This window comes from Larus michahellis, chromosome 10 (assembly GCF_964199755.1).
Source record: "Larus michahellis chromosome 10, bLarMic1.1, whole genome shotgun sequence".
Taxonomy (NCBI): domain Eukaryota; kingdom Metazoa; phylum Chordata; class Aves; order Charadriiformes; family Laridae; genus Larus; species Larus michahellis.
Genome location: NC_133905.1, coordinates 1,246,432 through 1,263,412, shown reverse-complemented (window position 1 = coordinate 1,263,412; position 16,981 = coordinate 1,246,432). Strand labels below are relative to the sequence as shown.

The following is a 16,981-nucleotide window of genomic DNA, read 5'->3' as shown; positions in this document are numbered from 1 at the left end:
GAAGAACAGCACACAAAATTCTGAACAACATGAGATGCGGTATTACAGAGCGCACAGAGAACGGAAATGTTACTCAGCTTCTGCCACCCTGTGAGATTTCCTAGGCAGTGCATAACACTATATTTTCAATTAAAAAAAAAAGAAAAGCTTATCCATGGAATGTAATTTTGTAAGACATAACTCTTAAAGTAGTTATTCATGGTTTAGCCATTGCCAACCTACTTTACATTTATGCTCCAGCTTTTATTCTTTCTCTGTATATTCAAGACGGACTTACTGTCGGTTCTGTTTCAGTGGTGCCGTGCCTCGCTAACAGTTACGTATGGGGCTTTACCTTTATCTGATAACTAAACTGTGGTACATTTTACTGCAGCCAAAATGCTTTTTTGGATTACAGCTTGGGGATCTCTGCAGAGTTTCATCAGTTAGAATAACTCTGCGCGTGGGGGGCAGAAGTGTTACTTTGCCCCGAACCAATGCTTGCTACCTGCTTCCCAAAACAGTAATAATTAATACTCCGTAACACTTTTAATCTGAAGCCCCTGCAGCGCAAGTGACAAGAAAACGTCACTATTTAAATCTTAAAGGCTGGGAAATTGAGGTACGAGGGAGCAGGGAGACTGGGTCAAGGTCAAACTACAGGACAGTGGGAACTGAAGGCAGCTCGCCTGCCCCTCACCCCGATGTATCTGTGGACAATGTCTCTCCCTCTTTCCCTTTCTTGTTCTTCCCCCACCCCTTCATTCTTCCTGAACACGGAGGTACACTTGCACATCAGCACAAATGTTAAGCCTATCTTAAACTAATTGCTAAGTGAGAAAACAAGACAAGGTATGACAAAAATAGATTACACTAACCAGGCTCTTGGACTCGACAGATCTTCCATTCAAGAGAATCTGTTCCAAAGGCAGTGGCGTATCTATTGCCCCGCGCCGGCGGAAGGAGCAAAACTGCACTTGCAATCACGCACTAGGACACGCGTTTCTGAACCGTTCATAGTTTTTGTATATAATTTAAAAATATTCCCCCAAACGCACAGAACTCAAGGAAGGTACTGAAGCTGGTCAGAAAAGTTGTGTTATTTCCGATGTTTTCACGATGGTTGTGACATATTTAACAATTTAGCATTTTCTTATGAATTGTCTGACTAGCTCTACTGCACCTTCTCCATTTCTCTTCTCCTTATCTGTTGCCAAGAATGACTGAAATTTATCACCTGTATTTTGGGTCTACCCTCACTTGTATCAACATATGGCTTGTGTAACAGAGAGACCGCCGGAGATCCATGGGTCTCAGATTTCCAGCACCTCGTTGGAGTCCAGAAGATGAGGGGGGCTGCCCAAGGTTTAGGGCATCATGTTCTTCTCTCTCACTTACAAACGTGATTGAGATTGCAAGACTTTGTGCAGTATTTTTCATACGAGGGTTTGGTAAATTGGCAGCTGCGTGGGGACCCTCTAAGATCTTTGTAACGTGGTGTTCCATTAGTGTCGCAATCTGAGCAGGAAGCAATTTCCCCATTCGAGGAACTGGGTTTTTTCCTGAGCTTTGTTAAGCGTTGTTAAGTAAAAGAAATGTACGAGTTCATTAGTCTTAATTTCATGAAGTGCAGTCGTAATTATTACAACTCTTTGTGGTAAGGTAGCATCTACAGGAGAACATCGTTAAGCGTGTGCTTTCCTCTCCTGCTGCCCTCTCTCCTGTGAAATCGCTCTTGCTTTTGCTTTGCTAACACATGTTGGTTTCCGAACAACCGTCCCTTGCTCCCTAACCAAACCTGAACTGGGCAAGCAGTACCACAAAAACGATGATATTCCAATGAGCACGAGGGGGTATTTTCAATACTCTTACTCATCAAAGAAATGGAGTAAGTAGTTAAAACTGCACTTTCAACTAAAACATGAATGAAAATCCCTCAGCCACGCTTGTCTGTCAAAGTGCTGTAACGATAGTTTTATCTTTAAGAAAGTTATTAATGCCTGTCTTCTGTAGCTACTACATGCTTAAAATATAAAACAGACATTCATTTGGATGAGATGAAGAGGGATGCTGTCTTTAAAGGGTTATTTTCCCTAACATACAACGTAAGTGCCATGGGATGTTTCATGTCAGGATATATTGAGGCAGATTTGTACAGTACACTTAAAAAAACATCCCAAAAGGTTACCCTTTCCCTACTCAGGCTGCACTGCGCTGTTCTGCAGACACCAAAGACTAAGACCGGCATACCTGCCGTTCTTCTTCAGATACAAGGAAGAGTTTTGCGTTTTCTGGGTCTAGCACAGCAAACCCTACTGTCCTTCACAGCCATCAGCGTAAGAGACATTCTTCATCATGGAGAGGGAAATCACTGGAAGCTCGGCCTTGGTGTTTAGCAGATCTCTCTAGGCCCTGCTGATTACGAAGCAGCCCTAAAAGCCACGAGCGTCTGGCTGGTTCTCACGAAGCTCCATTCATGTACCTGCATCCGATCTACATCGGGCTCACAGTCCGTGTAACAGAGGAATTGGTCTGTGTTGCAATGCGGTGTACACTTTACGTCAGTATGGGAAAGGCTAAGTTCATGCACCTAAATCTCCAGAAGGCTCTTATCAAACCTTCACCTGCCGCAGACGCCCGTCTCAGCCCCCCCTTCTCCCTGCACAGCATTTGCCACTTGTCGGGCAGTAGCCAGACACGTGCTTTGCCATTTACTGCCACACTTCCCCGTTGCTCCAGGACAGCTCTTTCTGCTAGAAGAGCTCCACCATCTTATTGCTCCAGGGGGTACTGGAATATTCCAGGGCTTCAGCATGTTCCATTTTCCCGATGCCTTGACTTCAGACAGGGTACTATTTTGGCGTAAAGACAGCCCAGGACCCAGGCAATGCAAATATAAACTGAAGCCTAAAGCAGCAATTTTATCCCCTGCTTTGCCAAGGAATATGCAAATCTGAGGCTGAAAATGGAGTTTAAGTCCCTAGACCAGTAAGCGGCGTGCGGCACAACTTGCCTGTGAAACAGCCCACTGAAGAGCACTGCTCCTGCAAATTACCTCTTTACTTTTGAGCAACACTTCCGAAATGCGACAAAAAGTCTGCTAAAGTATAAGAGACAGTTGACATTGAAAACTTCCAGTTCTTATGGGAATTGTTAAAATTTCATTGCTATTTCAAATGAAGCCTCCACATTTTTAAAAATTATTGTGAGTAAATTGAATTTGAATTCATCTAGATTTTATTACTTTAAAATGTCTGTTTTGAGCGGAATGATAAAACAAAGCGCAGTTTTAACCAGTCTTGCTTAAAAATAAAAGCATAACATTTATTATCTTAGGCCTTAAAAATCATTTTCAAATGAAATTATATTGAGATGGCTGTGGACTTTGGTTGAAATGGCATTTTCCAGCACAATAACCCCCTACATATTACAGCAGCTCTAGAAAAAGTATAGTGTGAGCAGAAAAAGGCTACTGTAATTGCTTTATTCGCAAAGACTGTTTTGGAATGAAGAGAAACATTTCAAAAAAACCCCCATATTTATTCATTATCTACTATTTTAACTTCTCCATTATAGTAGTGTAGTGTATCCCTAGAGTACAGAGAAGCACTTTGTGGTTATTCGTAGAAGATCTTAATTATCTTGTGTTTTGGGAAACATTAACGAAGAAGAGGATGCTGACTCGGGAGACAAACTATTGTTATCAGATGTCTGCTATTTAATCTAAAACATTTTACGCGTATCTGAATGTAAAAAATCTAATTTAATCTAGCCATTTCTGTCGTCATGGCGAGGAAAAAAAAATTACACTTACCTTTTGCTGTTAGATCAGAGTGCCACCAACTGCATAGATTAAATTCCACAAGGAACCTAAAGAAATCATCAGAGTTTTCATATTATCCCACAGAATATTTCCAAAACTCTAAACTGGCAGTAGTTCGATACCATTAATCCGATTTTAAATAAAGGCTAACACAGAACTGAAATTCCTGTTACTAGCATAACTCCGGGATTATCAGCTGCTGCTATTCTCATATTTCCACTGCGTTGTATCTTGCCACCGAGAATCTATTCTGAAATTAACCCCATCTATAAATAATAGATTTACCTATTATCCATTTAAATTATTAATCTTATTTAAAGTGTCCATAAAAATTCTCAGTGCATGGCAGCATACAGTGTTTTTACTGTTCAACATTATTTAACATTACTTCTTCGTTACGCAGGGTATTTGGACTCTAGTGAAATGGCACAGGATTACAACTGTCCTGGCTGCAGTACAGGAGTGCACAGGAAATACTTGCTCATATTAATTCTGGAAATAAGATAATAAACCGAATTTATTTCTAGGAGCAGAAAAGATTGATTAACCAGTGTCTAATCAACTCTAACTAGACGTGTAGAGGACGCATTTTCCCACTAAAATACACTGCAAATTACTTTGAAGGATGGACTGAAACGCGTCAGTCTATCACTTATTGTAAGCATAAAGAATGCGAAACCAACATCCAGTTTATCATATGGACACGAAGCCACAACACTTATAAGCACAGAAAGTTTCTGGAAATTTCTGAGGCTGTTATAGGTAGCATCAAAGTCTCATTTTAACATTATTTCTTTCCCTGACACTTACTTTGAAAGCTACATTTAAAATCAATCTCTGCCTTCTGGCAATAGCCATTCAGTTAACTCTCCTTAACGCTCATTCCAAACTTTGATGAAAGCTCGTATCATTTACAATCAAAACAAAATGACTACAAGAAAAAAATTATTTCTATTTAATTAAAGATAAAATTCACTTAAATCTGCAACTCTGCTCTCTGATAAGAATAATAAAATATATAGGTTAATAATACAAGATTCATTTTAAGGCTTCCTCTTCTGCATATGCTATTTCTCTCTGATTTCTTAAGCAATCTCTCTTAAAGGTGATGCTCATTATGTATTAATTTGAAATTTTAGAAGAAGATGAAAAAATTCAGCAACATCCAGAGTACACCTTATCTGGCGTATGCTGTAGAAGGCCCATCCTACAGAAACCCGCGAAGCGACAAACAATGCAGTGAGTCGCTGCAAGAGTTTGCCACGCGGACGGCAGCCCACCCAAGCAGCGTTACAAACGGCCAGGCGTTTCTGTAACATTTAACAGTAACCACAATAATAAATTTGGGTTGTATATTGCAATCTGCTAGAGTTACTAAGCAAAGACATACGGTTATAAGTGAAGACCGTGAATAATGTAAAAAGTGCAACTGTGCAGTCGTACAGCCAAAATTTTGTCAGATTTTAAAAATGCAAAATTGGAAAGCAAAAAATTAACAAATATTACTATATTTAAAATCATATAATAGAAGCAGCACAGTGTATGTAAAAGGCGAAAAGTACAAAGATCATTAAGTATTCAAAAGTACAAATATTCATTAATTCATACAAATATTCATTAAGTTCTTGATGAAATTTACTTACAAGACAAGCTCGGTCATAATCCACTTTACTGCAGCAAAGAAGGCATTATAAGGCTGAAGAGAAGCAACTCGTTTAATGAAAGGGCAAAGCATACAGCATTTATATCTTAACTGAATTCTTCACATAAAGACAATGTTATGACATTCAAATGCATGGCTAGCATGAGGAAAAAGAATAACAACTTTTTTTATGAAGAAGAAAATATTATCGACTATTATATGAATATTAAAATATATAATAATGAAATTCCCTTTTGATGTAGTTGGTCATATACACCGATTATCAGTTGGAAAAGGAACGTTTTGCAAATGATTCTTAAATATTTAACCTCTAGGGGTTCCTATTTCCCAGGCTATTGCTGGAGGAACAGCTCTGGTGGATAATATGGGCTTTTCTCAGGCTGCGGTTCACGGGCTTGCCTCTCTCGAACGTAAATGTCCATCACCTCCGTCTAATTACACTAGGAAAAGCTTCTGAAGTTTGACTTTATCTAAATTAAGTTATCCGTGTGTTTCATATTGAAGGCCCCGTTGTAAGCACTTGAAGGAGTTTTTAAGATTCTTCCCTTCTCCCTGTGTTTTTCTGGATCATAACAAATACAGAAAATACTTTGGAAAACCTCTGTTTACAGTACTTCTACTGCATTTTGAATATTTTATTTTTGAAAAGAATATCAATAGGATTATTCTTTTATGAAAGAATCGCAGGCAGAAAAGTCAGTTTCCAGAAATCCGGAAAGGAATCTATCCTTATCTCACTCATTTGTGTTAGGGTCTCCCAGCTGCATAAAATTTCACAGACTTTTCAGATTCAATATCAACAGAGTATTTTAGCACATGTAAGAAGTCATATCGACTTTAAGAGAACTACTCAGATATCGAAAATCAAGCTCAACTGTCCTGAATCAGCCCCTCACTGAAGCAGTGCCGCTTTGCACAGCAGTAACTGCCCATTTCACGTTTTCGGAGGTCACAAAGGGTATTTCTGCACGGGGCTGATAACTCACGGAGCCAGGGCCCTCGCGTGGGTCCGTGGCACGACAGGCTGAAAGCGCCAGCCAGCCGAGTGCAGAATGCCCGAGACACTAAAGATTTTCACCTATTAAGAAATGTCTTATAGGAAAAGATCAAAAGCAACAAGTCTTTCCTGGAGATGAAAAGAAAACAAAATTTCAGCCCTGTGGGACATCTTATTTATTTTCATTCCAAATCAGAAAGTCTGAAATTTCACACCCAAGTAATTAACTTTGTTGCACACTTTTGTTTTCATAATGCCAAATGACTGAGTGTAAAACAATATATTTATTATTGCTTATGAACAATACATATTTAATGTAAAATATGCATAATATAATATAATGTAATAGATATAATATCATTAAACTATTTTAATATGAGAATTAAAAGAATAGAAAAAGAATAGAAAACGAGGAAAAAAATTTGTTTTGACATTTCAGTGGAAAAATATTTAATTACATTGATATAAATGCATTCTCATGAAATATGATTTTCCTATGACAGCCTTTTCCACTCAAAGACCGTTCCTTCAAAAACTGCAGCAAAAACTGCAGGAGTCTTACTTATTCTCTGTGTGTGCGTAACCCATCACCGAGAGTCACGGGAACCGAGCCGGGCGACTCTACGGCACTGACACGTTTGCAACAAAACGGTTCTATAGAAACTTACCTAGGACTTGAATAAATTAAAACAAGAAAATATGCTAAATAACAAAGTATCCGGATATCTTTTAAGAAGCAATCCTACGCTGGTAAAGACAAGGACCAGATGATCTAGAAATCTCTTCCATCCCTCATTTATCATTTTATTCCCACAGCCTAAAAAACTGTGACAGAAAGAGGGGTCCAGCCCTGACAACTGCTTTCCACCACTTTGGCAGAACGCTGTGACAGACCGACCCTAGCAGCCCTACAGTCTGCGGTGTCTATGCTCCACTTCAACGCTGTTTAATACAGGAACTTTTTAAAGAGCCTAAGTCTTCCGCCTATATCTATTCCTCTATTGGTAAATCCATAATTCTCAAAGGGAAGGATAAACATTTGTGAACAAACATGTTGCTTACGTAGAAACTGTACCAAATGCTGCCTAATAACCTGATTATATGTACAAAACTGGACATAAAACCAGGAAAAAAATACTTTTGAGGAACCTAGCCCTACCTGCTTTTAATGTAAGTTCTCTTTATACTTTCTCTGTAGCCACGGCTACTAGGAGTGACTGAATCAAAAGGAAAATAACAAAATAATCAAAGCTCTGCCCATCTTTCACACCGACCACCATAAAAAAATCACTTGAGGTTTAAAGAAGAGTTTGGCTATCTTTAAAAAAATAGAGGAAGAATACGCTCGCCATATCTCCCACAAGAGTTGCAGTTTTTTTCTCTGAAAACACAGCACGGACAAAAAGTGGAATAGCGAAAATCTCTTGGATTAAAGTCACTTGTAAGAGCTCCACGTGCCGGGTGCGTATGCAAACTGAGCTGAAGCCCCAAAGCCTTGGGATGGAAGGTCGTCACTAACAGTTTTAATATATTTTAAGCATTTTCATGCAAATATGATTCACAGCATCCTGTTCTATTGCACTGACAATTTAAGTCTCATTGCACAGTCTGGTACTTATTATAATGTCAAGATAGTCTTGTTTCAGGTTTAGGCTTTAGCAGAAAACAGCCTGATAAGTGCAGTAAATCCAGACTTGTAGGTATTTGAAAAACAGACAGTCATGTAAATATGTAAATGAAAACATCCCAAAAACGCATATGATTATTAAACAAATCATAGAAGCTATATATAGATATTTGGAAGTTACCAGAAATTTGATATTTACCCAACAGTTTACGCGTAGGCTTATTTTTTCTAGGTAGATCCCTGTGCATTTAAAAATACTATCAGATAACTTTTCCAGACTGGTAAAATTGCTAGAGTGCTTTGCTGCTGTCTTTACATGAGAATTTTTCATGCTGTTCCTGTCATATATTTGTTAAAACGGTTCCTTTTTAATATGCAAAATCTATACTTTATCTAACACCTTATCTGTTCTGATAGATTACTATAGTAATCAGTAAAACATATACATGATTATAAAATACCCTTGGGCTTATAACCTAGAAATGTGATTTGGCAGGAACGAAGCGCTGCCCTTGCGAGACCCACCCAGCTGGACCCTGAGCAGGCCTTGGGGAGGGGGGCTTTGTGCTCAGGTCTCGTTGCAAGGCCTTCAATTCAATGCGCTGAAACCGCAAAAAACCTTAGAAGACGCCTTCTGTAAATAATAAGGAAAAGAATGGGTTAAAATCACTGACTTGAATGCCTTGACAACGAACCAATCCTTTCATATAAAAAAAAAAATAATCTCAGTTTTTAATTTGCATTGCATTTCTGCATTTGTGTATGCGTTCACATACGGTGATTCCAGTCCCCCAAGCAAAGCACAATCTACAGCCAAATTTACAAAGTCATAAGAAGGAGGATTTATACGGTGCAAAGAACATTCTGACATTACCTCAGAAACGGTGGCCCAGTGTTAAAAATGAGTGCAGGGGTATTTGAACTTGAAAATGCTTAACACTTTGCATTCGTTTATAATGAAGCGTTCCCTGTATGCACTAGGATAAACACAAGAGCTGTAAGCGTTCCAAACCAAAATAATGGGCTTACAATGGCGATGAGATATTTGCAACAATTTTCTTTGATGATTGCATGGAAAGGTGCTCAGAAAATTTACTATACTTACGTCCAGTAAGCTATGGGCACTGTCGCTACTCTCTTTGTTTGTTCTACACATGGCCTGGTAGTCATAAAGTGTAATTCTACAGAGAAGAACAGAAAACTGCTTGACTAAAAGAAGAAAAAACAGTGAAACACAAATGATGATATGCAACAGGCTGCCCACAAAGTAGACAGGAAAATAAAAATTGTAACGGCAGCAGGGAAAAGAGGGAAAGCGATCATTAAAATACAGGTTACACAAAGGAGAATAAAGGTAAGAAACACTATGAAAACTTTGGAAAGATTTTATCAGACTCCAGAACAAAGCAAAAGCATAACCGGGAGAAAACAGGGAAGATACACATACAGCGTGACACACGATGATATAACCAATGCAGGGAGGAGGAGAAGACACATTCAACACGATGCTTAACAATTGGTTCTGGACTGAGATCAGCACATTTAGCCCCAGAAGGTGAAAGAGCCTATGCATCTGAGGGGCTTCTCACAACAGACGACTCTCCAACTCCAGTAAAAGCAGAAAGACACTTCTACAGTTCCAGCATCTCAGTGCACAACTGGTTTGCAAAAACACGGTGTTACTTCCCAAGAAGAGAGAGGATTTCAACGCATTGACAGTACAGATAATTGAAGCAGGATGGGTCTACTTTTGCTTCTTTTCATGAGGGCAAAATACTCCATGTCAGGTACCTGCTCTAATAAACATATGCTAGAAGCCTCCTCAGATGCATAGTAAACGGACATTTCTTTCTGCTTGTGATTTTACACACCATTGATACACCTCAGAGATCTAAATGTAAAATCCAGAACTCAGTGCATGGAATTGTGATTATTTCTCTAAATCTGTCTGTCCATAGAACAATTAATTAACTATATCCATCCACATAAAAAGCATTTAACATCTACGGCAGATGTAAAGAATCTTTAGCTGATAAGTTGCAACAAGCGTAAATATATAAAAGTTACTCGTACTATTTGAACATATCCATTTGACTGTTGCATCATCAGAGGGACAAGGGAACACAACTGGACATAGATGGTTCATAGATGTATGAGATGGGACGTCAACGTTTTGCAATGTGTGCCTTGCTTCTAAGTGAAGAGGAAGGGAGAGCACACAAATTCGGCTACGGAAAAGATGTCCCAGAAGCTGCCAAAAACAGGTCATGAAATGCATTCAGCATCACCATGAGGCATTCTGCACTGCATGCCATGAAACCTTGCAACCTGTACCAATAAAATGTTGTAATCCATTGTGGTAGAAACTGCACATAATTTTTCTGATCTAATTTTGTGACAGCAACCATCACTAAAAGCTTCTTTATTATGCCTATATGTTATTTTTTGGCTTACAGGCAAAATATCTAACATAATGGATCTCGCAGCTTCAACTAAACATTCGGTACATGGTCATATTGCTCACATGATTAATTTTATCTTATGTTCAGAATAGAAATGGCTAGGAAGCCATTGTTTTGTGGACCGGCAGAGAGAGGCACATGGTAGACAAACGCATAACTAGAGACCTAAACATGGGTGTAAGGTGAACACTGACCATCTTTGGCAGAATCACGCCCACAGCCAGATCCGCGCACACAGATCTGCCAAGACAAACAGAGCAGTACATGGTGTAAGCTGTGCTGCCTGTATGGCATGCAGTAATACACCACTTTCCCTAGCTCCTTTTTTGTTTTCCTTTATTTTTCCCCCCTTTAACCGTGGCCAGAATCCAGCCCCTGTAAGGTAATCTCTACAGCTCAGCCTTTCCAGGCTTGGTTGGCTTGACTATTTTATTGCCCTAGATCCAAGGACCGTCTTGCATGTCCCCTTGGACCCCCTAGCGATGGTGGCAAGTGATACGTGCACAGACAAGGGCAGCTTTCAGATGTTCATGTGCTCTCTGCAGAGTAGTCAAGGAATTCTATATGGATGAAATGGTCCCATCCTGCTTCATTCGAAACCTAGTGTTACAAGTAGAATAGCATTCAGTCTTGTCTTTATTCTTTATAAACAGTGTTTCAATAGAATAAGTTTGGTGACCGTGTTTGGTGTTCGGAAGCGTAATCGATTTCTCAGCTTTCACCTTCACACACCAGAACTGCTCAGTCAATCTGCGGACTACGTTCTGCTGCTAAGAAGTGTTAATCAAATACTGTTATAGAGCGTCATGTGGAACATCTGTTATAATTTGAACTCCAATTTAAATATTGGAAAAAGCCTTTGCCCTCCTCAATATTTGTACTTGGATTATATGTCTTATGTAATTATTACATTGTAATAGATGCAATAGTTTCTTTAAATGTTCAAAGGTAAAAAGTCATTAAAAGATTCAAATACGTACGCACACAAATAACCAGAAATATCATTAATATTACGCCCCGACATGCTAGATTATATTTTTTGTAGATTGTCTGTTGTACTGGAGGGAGTATACACAAGCTAAGATTGTATTATGAGCAAGAGGAACAAAAGTGATACATGTACGTAGTTAAAAAACTTTCCCTTTAACAGGGAAAGAAATTCTAAGCTTTAGAGTAAAGGCAGAGGGGAAGAGTTGTAATAAACAACCTCAAGATCATTGTGGAACACTGCAAAATTGTTTGGAAATGCCTGAATATCAGCTGTGCATGATATTATAATGAGTTTAGTTTTAGTAAATACATTTTAACGTGTTTCCAGTGTGAAGATTCTGGTCCAGGAACAAAGTAGAAAACAGGTAATGTACCCAGGTTAAAAAGAAAAAAAAAAAAAAAAAAAGAGCAAATCCTTAGAAAGGTACACAGCAGACAGAGATTTCTTAACCAAAGCCGGGAATGAGTTCTGTTTCTTGAACGATGTATTCCCATCCCAGTAACTTTCCAAGTGGGCAGGTTCAACACCAATCTAAAAGCTCCTAAAGATGATTCAAACAACTATAACACGACGTGCAAAATATGCCAGCAAAACATTATTGCCAAATGATCTTAAAAGACCTGATTCTTCCGCACTAAAAACAAATAGGGATTTTGCCATACACGTCAAAGATCGGTGTATAAAGCCCATAACCACGTTGAAATCTGAACACTGCAACATACTGAATAAATTCTGGAAAATCTGTCACTATAAGCTCACTATCATCGGGTTCCGAGGCATTCACCAATTCAAATCCAGTTTTGTTCTGTTTTTATTCTTGTAAAGGTAATAGGAAGTTAAAAGTCTTCCAGCCCTATTCTTTATAATGGGGACTACAGTATTTGTAGTCAAAACAGTGGCATAAGACACCGTGGTGCTTCTGTGCTCAGGTGTCGTTTACAGAGTGTTATTTTATTGCTAATGTCTTTCTAAGATGTAGAGAATAAGCTTTCTTCTCACTCAGAGTTAACTCACTGGTGCAGAAAGAAAGGCTTCCAGATTGCCCCTTTTTGAAGTTATTGTGTTACAGTTTTAGATAACTGTTTGCAGCTAACCGTATCCCGTTCAGCTGACTATGGTTAGTGAACACAACTGCCCGCTCCCCACCATCCCGTCTGAAGTCCATCCAGGTGCCCAAGTCCAGGCATCAGCACGTCACAGGAGCGCTCTGCTGCTGCTGCGGATGCCGTCCTTCAGACTTGCTGACATCGCCGTGCTCTGAACTGCCACAGCTGCCCCTATTTCCACACCTGCGCACTCAAGTCCACAGAGCAATTGTTTTCTACATCACTCATAGGACAGACGCGGACTACGTACAACCCTCTTCAACTAATGGAAAATAACTTACCAAAACCTGAATGTGCACCTCCATTGAATATAACTTCAGGGGCCAAATACACTTGAGTAAAAACCTTTTTATTGTCAATTTCCTGATACAGTAAATTCCAGTCTTGTACTCTGCAATGTAGTTACAATTGAGTATGAATCTGGCTCAAGAAAATTAAACTTCTAGGACCTACCAGCAGCACAGGCTATATTAGCAGATACACTCTAGTGCTTTCAGCTAGATTTTCAGCACAACTATGGATTTCTTCTTGGTAGTGCAAAATACCCTCACGGGCAATTGTAACAGCTGAAAGGTCTTCAACGCATAGAATTTCAAATGTTTTGCCACCACTTCAAGATTTGGGGATTTTCATATAATGTGTAGGAATAATAAGCTTCTTACCAGCGAAGTAAATGTCAATTCCATTAAAAAAAAATCACAAACAATAAAAACCCCAAACAAAACAAAATAACACAACAACAACAAAAAACAACAAAAAAAACCCCAAACAAACAAGGAAGAAGTGCTCCAAAGAATCAAGCGAAGGAAGCCAATAATACGGGATGCCCTGCCTGCTGACACTATGCTTTACTCAGTCGTCTACGGCAAAATTATTAGTAACTAGAGCTCACTTGTGGAGGAAAGACGTCCGCTAACTCAGACGCAGGGTCTGCAGCCTGTCTGGCATCCTCGCAAGGAAGGGGAGGATACACAGCGTTGAACGGTACGGAGAGTACACTGGTTTCTAAAGCCTAGAGAGGGTCCTCGTGGGGAGGCGGCAGGACACCGTAAGACATCCCGTACTGTTGCTGCTCTGTCTCTCCCGCCTCCATTGACAGACAGATTATTAGTGTCCAGAAACTGTCAGATTAACACCCTTCACCACCGAGAACATCAATGAAAAGCATAAAAACAAATTACAGCATCCTGACAAAACAAACTTGTCATCACATATCTTTCCCTTTATTGTTCAGCTGTCCCCAGCTGCAAAGGTGCTCCAGAGCACAACACGGATAAAAACTACAACTCAACCTGTATTTCCAGCGCACAGAATGAGAACTCATTTATATGGCACCCATGACGGGGTTTCTTCCTGAAGTGGGTAAAACAATTCCCGTATACTAATACACTGCATTAAATGAATGGTAACATTTACAGAGCTATAAACTCTAGCGATGCCCAAACGCAGTTTTAAGACATTAATTTTAGATGTCACATGGACAAAGCGTGAGCAGAAGACATACCACACAGCAGTGTGGGAGTTTCAGAGCACAGGTACCAGATGCACATCTGATAAATGAAAAAATAAAATAAAATATCAGAGCGGAGCTGCTCTTGTGGGTAATGACGAGAGGGAAGTGACAGGTATCATTTGGTTCTTTTGTACCTACTTGTAAACCTGTACTAGACACTCTGCTATATTGTTGGCTTTCGGACAGCCATTTCGATGATGAAAATGGAGCCATCCTTCAGGGCAGTACAATTACGTATAACTCATTTAGAAATCGAAGATTAAGGGTGCAGGCCTCATACCTGCTCTGCAGTGGGCACGACAGCTAACACAGAAGATAATGATTGGAAATAACCTGCTCATTTTCCTACCTTGATAAGAACTGCTACTTTGCAGAACTGCTATATCACAGCTGCGTTTGTCTAATACCAAATCCACTAACTCCAGTTTGAATTGTTCCTTCAGTCCCCCACTGATCTCCAAAGTATACATCTACCTCCAGAAACACTGCCAAAGTAACAGAAGGTCAAATTGATTTAACACCGTCACCAAAAATTCAAGAATATTTTATTAAAATGAATGCTTAAATAAGAAAGAATGGCCTAAACTAAACAGAAAAATAGCCTTCATTTGGAGGGTGCGCTGCCTCGGTGGAAATTAGAGTCCTGTTGGGAAGCAACAAGTTGCTTTTTCATGATTTGGCTTTGGGAATGTTCTGCTCTTTGCCAGTAGCTTAGTAAAGAGTTATGAATTTTTTTTTATAATCTTACAACCTGGAGGCAAAACACTTGCTAGTTTTTGCTTATGAAGCAAATCACGGCAGAGAGATGAAAGCCTGCCTCTATGTGCATGCATTTGGAGACACAGGTGAAGGGTCTGGGCTGTACTGCGCCGTAAGGGCCCAGGGAAGACGCACTATTCACTAGGAAGCACGTCAGTAAAGACAAAGGAACAGAGCAGGAAAAAGCGAGGAACAAAGAGCTGCTCTCAGAGCAACAAGAACTTATTAAAGTGAGCCTCAGCATCTGGGAAGGCTGGAATTCAGGGGTGCACCATCTCAGTCACATCTTCTGACAGCACGGTGAAATACCAAAGCATAGATTCCTCTTCGGAGGCCAGGAGGATGCCTGGTGGTGAGAGGAAACGATGCCGCTTCCAGATCTGTCTCACAGAATCGCTCAGCGTTCCTCCTACTGCAAAGGACTAAAGTGTTTTGAAGTCACGAGATATTTAATTTTCTCTTATAGATTTATTAAGTTCATTTCTTCGGGGATCTCATTCCTCCTATAGCCCTTGATTTTTCTGACGTTCATGTGGTTTATTTAGATTTTCATGCTTTGAGCAGTTGAATCTATTTTTTCCACTGTTTGTGGAAAAAGGCGCTGAGGAAATTATAAAGAAACTTTTTTCTAAGTTATGTGAAGCAGATACTTTTCCATAAGCACATCCTAATTTATTTAATAATGAATTTAAATTATATTTAAATTATTTAACTTCATGCAATATTTAGGGTAGAAGATAAACATCATTTTGCTAAATGAAATCACAGAACATGTCACGTTGCTGTGGAGGCACTGATATAATTTTTCTCCCTAAATATAAAACCCATAAACTAAGAAAATATACATACATACATATGTACACATTATTTAAAAGAAGTACTGAGTTTAAAGAAATTAAGGAGGGAAGGAGGTATTTAAGTTCAGTTTAAAAAATAAACAGCTAACACAAAAATTGAATTTCATCCTGCTGCAGGTTGAAAAGAAATATAGTCAGCAGCAAACAACCCCCTTTTCTTTAACACTTCCAGCTCAATCCTAAAAAGAACTTCTATATCCCTCCAAATTAGCGGTAGCTGAGCGAAGGCACAAAGGGTTATTTCATTCCTTTTGTGGGCAGGGAGTCTGAAAGCTGGCACGGATCAGCGAGGTGGTGGCACCTCTCTGCACTGCCACCCAGGTCACTGCGGCGAAGGCAGAACGGGCTCCCACCCCCGCGGCTACCGGGGATGTTCGTAAACTCTCCTGCAGCGAAGATCAGACACGACAGAACCTTCTAAACTGAACAAAAAAGGAGCAAGACCGGATCAAAGCGGGCAAAGTTCTGTAACTCACGTGCTGGATGGCGGGCGCTGTGTAAGATGACAGTGCAAGAAAGGATGGCTCTGGATATTATCAGAATGAAAGCTAACGAAGAGAGCTCGCTCTCTGGTGGTGTCTGCATGGTAAGAGCGATGACAAGTATAACACGTGCAATAACCATATTGTTGTGCTCTCCTGGAAATGGCGCTCGTAACAGATTCTGCCACTGCATCCATTCAGTGCTTTTTTTTTTTTTTCTTTTGTTCTTATTCCATGTAAAATAAAATTTGGAAAAGCAAAATACAACCCCACCCAAACAAATTAGTAATCTTCAAAACACGGTGTCTTGACTATTTTTCATGAGAGTCAGCAAGGATTTCTTCTTCATACTGCTGGAATAATTGATTTTAAAGGCCTCATCTAGCACAGCTCAAAGACAGTTTGGGTTTTTTTGTTGCTGCAGAGAGCTATCTGCTGTACAGCGGGAAAAGCAGGTGGCTCATTTAGTGCAATTACACCACTCTGATTCTCTCCCATTTTTAAGTGATTGGCAATGGCCAGTTTATTGTGTTTAATAATCGGCTCATCGTGTTTACATTTTCTTTAGCATGCAGCTCAGTTGCACCGAGCTAGTGGCTTCATTATCTGTAACTCCCTCGGAGCTCAAGACCAGCAAAATCATAAGCCAATGATCCGTGCCAAATTGGCGCCCACCGCAGTTTAGATGGAATACTCGAGCCACGCAGCCTTTGTTTTCTCAA

At 39.7% G+C, this 16,981-nt stretch overlaps 1 protein-coding gene across 10 annotated transcripts in view; it reads right to left on the bottom strand.

Annotated features, from left to right (window-relative positions):
- CACNA2D3 (calcium voltage-gated channel auxiliary subunit alpha2delta 3) overlaps nucleotides 1–16,981 on the bottom strand; it is a 551,700-nt gene that overhangs the window by 18,881 nt on the left and 515,838 nt on the right. For 8 of the 10 annotated variants that reach the window (XM_074603368.1, XM_074603371.1, XM_074603370.1 and 5 more), the window contains 3 exons: nucleotides 9,195–9,270; nucleotides 5,446–5,498; nucleotides 3,794–3,849 (listed from right to left, as the gene is read on the bottom strand). In XM_074603368.1, the coding sequence (XP_074459469.1) occupies nucleotides 3,794–3,849; nucleotides 5,446–5,498; nucleotides 9,195–9,270 (185 nt within the window). Of the gene's footprint in view, nucleotides 1–3,793; nucleotides 3,850–5,445; nucleotides 5,499–9,194; nucleotides 9,271–10,745; nucleotides 10,792–16,981 lie in introns of those variants that run through there. The other 2 variants (XR_012589414.1, XR_012589415.1) reach the window with 2 other exon arrangements.